The sequence below is a fragment of the Callospermophilus lateralis genome, chromosome 4, assembly GCF_048772815.1.
Source record: "Callospermophilus lateralis isolate mCalLat2 chromosome 4, mCalLat2.hap1, whole genome shotgun sequence".
Taxonomy (NCBI): Eukaryota; Metazoa; Chordata; class Mammalia; order Rodentia; family Sciuridae; genus Callospermophilus; species Callospermophilus lateralis.
In genome coordinates, this window is record NC_135308.1 from 137,923,955 (window position 1) to 137,929,948 (window position 5,994).

The following is a 5,994-nucleotide window of genomic DNA, read 5'->3' on the forward strand; positions in this document are numbered from 1 at the left end:
CTTTTTATAATGAGTTGCTTAAAAATCATGCTGGGCAGCTTGATGCAATTTGCTATAGAGTATGGGCCACTTGCCTCCTAACACATAGACTACTAAAAAGTTCAACTGACATGTCACATGTGCTCATGTTCTTCACTTCAGAGGAAGGAACTGAACTCATATTGAAAAAGCCCAAAATGTTATGTTCTCGTTGTTTTGATTCTATACATTCACCTTCACCTTTATTTTGGCTTGTGTAAGTTTTACAATCAGGGTGGGGAGACAAGTCAAGGACAATGACAGGATATTAAGTCTTTAGCTTGGAAAGAAACTATTCAAAATCACCTCTATCAAAGGTTCAATAGGGGATTCTGACCTACACTTTAAACCAGTTAAGCACAAAAGCACATTAAAACAAGGATGGCCAAGTTTCATCTCAAATGCCAATGTGCAATTCAAAGTCACATCCAGGCTCAGTGAGAAAACAGTATATGCCACGTGCATATAAGGGAAAAAGGAGGACCACATTCCAGGATTCATCGTGCCTATGCTAGGATAACTTGTAGAATTGCCAGATAGTAACAACAGCCTGGAAAAATGATTACCCATACATCTTTCTGACAGTATGGATCAGACAGGTTAACATGTGGCTATCACCTTATTCTGGCACACCTTCTTATGGCTGTTCATGAATATTCAAATTGTATACCTCAGCAAGGTATATGCCATGACATTCTTTTTCTTTGGGGGCAATAATATTTTAAGTAATCCTAAATATATTCAATATAAAATGTAAACATGATATAGTCAATCCATTCTATGATGCCATTTTGATTTGAAGCAAAACATGAATTTCATAAACTGTACCTAAGAAACATTCTAGAAACAGCTTAAAAACAAAAACTTTATCCAGCTATTCCTACAAGCCAATTAATTAATTATCAGGCTCTATCAGGCCCGGGCTGAAAATTTTCTAAGTCACTCCATATACAACTAGAAACACATTCAATAGCCAAAATAGTTATTTATTAATAATTTAAGGTTTTACATTCTTATAATAAATTCCAGCTCAAAACTTTACACCACGAACGTAATGGAGCAACTTAATTCTCCCTTCTTCACAATCAGATGCATTCCACCTATTGAATGGGTACCCATGCTCTCACACACACTTCCAGTTTTATACAAATTAAAAAAAAAAAAAAAAAAGGAAATAAACCAACCCAAAGTATTGCGTTTGAGGTGACACTCCCTGAAGAATTTTGTACAGAGGTAATAAACTGTTTAGCACAGCTGAACTTTAAAAAAAAAAAGTGAGCCCATGATTTTGGTGTCTGTCCAAGATATCCCCTTTTAAGACAACACAAGCCAATATATTTACAAAGATAAGGCATAGTCAAACTACATTAATAGAAAAAAATCACAAGGAAAATATATGAAAGACTGAAGACTGCACCGTAACAAGGTCTTAGTGATAATGTCCATGAAAATGTCATCAGAATTGGTACAATAAAGTCAAGCATGCTGCAAATATACCCTTTGGATTAGAAAAGAGCAAAATGTTCCTTTTTTTGTTTGTTTTAAGAAGTGGCATACTGCTCTTTCTCCCTTTGGATCATTTTAAACCCATCAAAGAAAAAAAAATACAATCCAAACATTCTGTGAAGTGATTTAAGATCAAATATTTACAATAATCAAATGAAGTATCAAATTTTTTTTTCCCCAAACTGATACCACAAATACAGAGCTGAAATCTCTCTTTGGCTCCTCTATATGCAAAGTTGAATCAGTCTTCACTGAAGACAATATATAGTTAGTTCCAGATGCAAAAGGAAACAGCCATACAAGGCCCTAAAGAACACATGCTCCTAACCCTACCATTTGGTCCTACCCTATATACCTGGAAGTCCTCGGATTCCAGTCCCTGCATGGGTAGGCTGTACACATGGGTGCAGAGCAAACCTACTGCCTGTATGTAGACAGCGAGTCCTGTCCTTCCAAATAGAATGGACAAATCTCTCCTTTTGTAATAACCAATTCCACACTTGGTAACCTTGTCTAATACAGACAGCTGGTGACATTTTGACACCTGGGGCCACACACAAAGAAAGCAGCCCAGCTGATGCTGCCAAGAGAAACTGCGGAAGGAACAGACACATCTCAGCAAGATGTGTGGGGCCTTTCACGTGGATTGCAGGGAGTCCACTTGGTAGACATTCTGGTTGGAGGGGGTGGTAAAATAGAGCTGTTGTGCTGGAACCCGGTTGTCACAGGGGCTGCTGAGTCCCAGCGTCCTCTCGAAGTCTAGTAACTGACCCATGAAGTTGAAATTAGGAGAGATGTTGGATTTCTTCATCTTGACAATGTCATAAGCATCATTCATGGACAGATTGAGCTTCTGCATAAGGTAAGCCACAGTCACAGTGACTGAGCGGCTAATGCCAGCCAAGCAATGCACCAAGACGCCACAGTTTTTGCCCCGGGCTTCATCTGTGAACACAAAAAGAAAAGCAATATTTCAGTAGGCTGAACACCACCTTTTGTCAATGATGAGTCTAAAACCTGAATGTGTGTGTGTGGGGGGGGGGGGGACTATAAAACAATCGTGTGTGGCAGTTGAGCCCTGCAGGCAGCAGAAAATGTATTACTGAAATAAACATGTACACTGAACACAATTACATATTTCAGATATTTTCTGAAAAGAGAGCTTTTGTATTAAGTTTCTACCAACAAAAAATTCCTTAATGTGTGCATTCTTTGCCTCAGCATGTGAATACCAGAAACCCTGCAATATGTTCATGAATGCCTTTTATACAGACAAGCAGACTGCAAGGGTCTATTAAATTATTCCCCAACTGTTGTACAGCTAACAATGGAGGTATTCAGGCATTTTAAAAGAGAGAGGGAAGTCACAGGGGACAACCCATTAGGAGGAACAGGATGTCGACATGGCCTGAAAATGAGTTCCTTTGTAATAGGAAATGCACTACAATGCCTGGAGATTCACTTCTCCCAGGCTTCCAGCCCACAGTTCTTCCTGCCGGGATCAGGTTACCCACACTGTCTCACTGTTACCCCATATCACAGTATCACTCAACTGAATAACATTTAGCATTCATAGAGCTTTCCAACAACTAACTTGGTGTCCTAAAACAACTCCTAGGTCTTTTTAAATTACAAAGCAACACATCTACAGTGAATATTTCTATCCAGTCTTTTCCACCCTCACTCTCAGTTAAAAGAGGGTGGGCAAAATCTGTTGTCTGATTATGAACAGCCTCCCTGTTAAATGCCTGAATTGAAAGATTCAAGAAACATGAGCTTTTCAAAAGAGTGTTTCAGATGGATCTGAGGTCTGAAGACTTGTCAAAAGATACTTCTCTCCTTAGCAAGTACTAAGCCAGAATTAAGAACGCCCGAGGAATATTAGATACCTGCCTGGGACAAATTAGCAAATAGCCAAGAACAATTAACAGCTTAAATTCTATGAATGACCACGAGTTTTGCATTTAAAAGTCAAAAGCCAGGACAGTTAATTAGTCTCACCTATGAAAGAAATGGCCTCGGGGAAAAACTGGGACAAGTTTTGGCTCCAGTGATCCGAGATGGGAATTTGCTTGTATTTGAACTCTCCTGCGTTCTCAAAGAGATTGGGCAGATTGGGGGTGACATTCAAGATGTACTTGATGCCGAACTCCTCTAACACGTCCAAGTTGGTAGAGTCCTTGGCACAGCCCAAGTAAAGAAAGGGCAAGATCTCCACAGGGAAGGAAGGCTGGCTGTTGGACAGCGGGCTGCCATCCGAGTCCGTTGCACTATTGGGGTCTCGGTCCAGGTCAGATTCAATGTCCGAGGAAGAGTCGGAGCTGATCCGCAGGCCCCCAAGCCCCAGCACTGGCAACGGCGGCGAGCTGCTGCTACACGAGCCATCTAGATTGGTCTCGCAGTGCAGGGCGAACTCGGCTTGGAACTTACTGAAGCCACCTGCCAGAACGAGAAAAGCAATAGTGTAACCCGAGATGCTGTAGTAGTTTTCACAGCTTGTGAGAACCGCAGCTGGGTGCAGGAACCACCAGGAACACCCTACGAACCACCTACGTGCAGAGTCAAATGTAAGAGAAGAAGACATTTCAGCGTGGACCTTTGGGAATGAAAGGAAGGGTCCCGGTCGTCTCCCCTGAAAACCCTTATCTTTTTAAACCGGTAAACGCATAAAATGGCAACTTTTCCGAATATTGAGAGGGCTGGCGGTGGCCAACATGCACCCCCAGGAACCTGCACATCTTAGTTCAAAATGGAATGATAGAAAACAGGGAAAGGTGGAGGAAGTTCCCCGTAAGAACACGCAGAAATCGTTAGAAAGAAAACACGGGTCCCTATGGCCGGAAACGTTAAGTGCAGGCTGGCCGAGTTCTCCCGTGCGGAACGCGCGCGGTTCACAGCCCCCACTTTGCCGGCGGTGAGCCCTTAGCTGGGCAGTGCGACTCAAACGCCAAATGAGCGAAGCAAAAGCATTCATCCCGTGCGCCCAGCCCACAAGCCCGTAGCCCCGCATCCCTGTCCTGCCCTGCCCTACGCGCTTAACACCCGGGACGCGTACCTTCCAGGTAGAACGCCCGGCAGCCCTCGTCCTTGAGCTTCTTGAGCAGCAACCCGAGGACAGACTCGCCGCCCGTATTCTCGTTCCAATCGCTGCTATTCTCGTCGTAGAGCACCACCGTGTCGGTGCCGCACCGCCTGGTAAAGCGGTCCCGGTCCTCGCCGCGCGTGAAGAGGGCGCGCACCGGCAGGTTGCCCTTCTGCAGGCGCCGTAGCATGATGCCCGGGATGGCCACGTTGATGGCCGACTCGATGTGAGACGATTCGTACAGCTCCTGCGGCCGGCAGTCCATCAGCAGCAGCCGCTCGTTCCCCAGCTCCAGCTGCTCGTTGAGCCACGCTACTGTCTTGCTGATCGCCATTTCCGACGCGAAGGGCACGGGTCTGAGCGTATCTATCATGGGGGTCGAGCTGAGGGAGAGGGCGGGGTGCCTACCAGACGCCCCTCCGGGCTGGCATAGGCCGAGCGCGCTGAGCAAAGCCGCCGCTCTCGGAGCGGGGTTTAATTCAGCCTCACCTTTCCAAAACCGAGGCTAGCTTGCGGTTGGAGAAAGCGAGACTGAAGTGAAGCCCGCAGTCTCTGTAGCCGGCTGCAGCCGCTCGCTCTCGGAGTCAATGAATCTCTCTGAATGAAGCTGCCCAGACCGTTTTGTTCCTCCCCAGTGAATGAAATCCAATTAATTCGGACTCCTCGCTACTGAGAGAGGAGGGGAAAAGTCTAGAGGCTCCTAATCCCTCCCTACAAGACTGCACCTCAAATCCACCCTGGCGTCTTTCTCCCAGGATTATTCAAGACTCGATTTGCTCACTGTCCCTAGGACTCAGTCCTCGCACACCCCCAGCGCGAGGCAGCTCCTCAATGGATACAAACAGCGAGCGTCTCAATGGATACATTCTCCCAGCCAGCCAATGAGCGCGCTGCGGAAGGGGCTGTTGCCGTGGGGACGGGCCGGCTGGAACAGGTTGTGTTGATGAATTGTTAATGAGTTTGTCATTCACAAAAACGGAAAGGAATTTCCGCTCCGGATAAGCCCCAGTGCAAACAAGCTGCAACAGCGGGCTCCGCGGGAGGAAGGAGAAAGAAGAGGAGGCGGCGGTGGAGGAGGAGCAGGGCACATAAACCAGGGCACTTCAGTTGTCTCATGTTTCCTTCTGTTGAGAGTTCACACTTCGCGTCGGAACTTTTGCACACAAATGGTGCAATTAGCATGCACAAAAGCCCCTGTTTGCGACTCTCGTGCTCTCCAGCCTGCTTTCGGAAAACTTGTACCGACTTTCTTCCTTTTTATTCCCTTCAAACTCATTTGGACCCAAGTTCGCCTTAACCCCCCGCCCTCTTTTTTTGGCGGTGTGTGGCATTTGTTTGCCAATTTTAAAAGCCCGGCTCTGTTTGCTCTGATGTTCTTTTAGCTGAGG

At 45.8% G+C, this 5,994-nt stretch overlaps 1 protein-coding gene across 1 annotated transcript; it reads right to left on the reverse strand.

The window, feature by feature from the left end:
- Nucleotides 1-983: 983 nt before the first annotated feature.
- Nucleotides 984-5,448, reverse strand: Dusp6 (dual specificity phosphatase 6). The gene is made up of 3 exons (XM_076854927.1): nt 4,580-5,448; nt 3,526-3,963; nt 984-2,469 (listed from the first exon to the last, which is right to left on the reverse strand). The coding sequence occupies exons 1-3, from the start codon at nt 4,977-4,979 to the stop codon at nt 2,162-2,164; spliced, it is 1,146 nt and encodes a 381-aa protein (XP_076711042.1). The 5' UTR covers nt 4,980-5,448; the 3' UTR covers nt 984-2,161.
- Between the last annotated feature and the right edge of the window lie 546 nt (nt 5,449-5,994).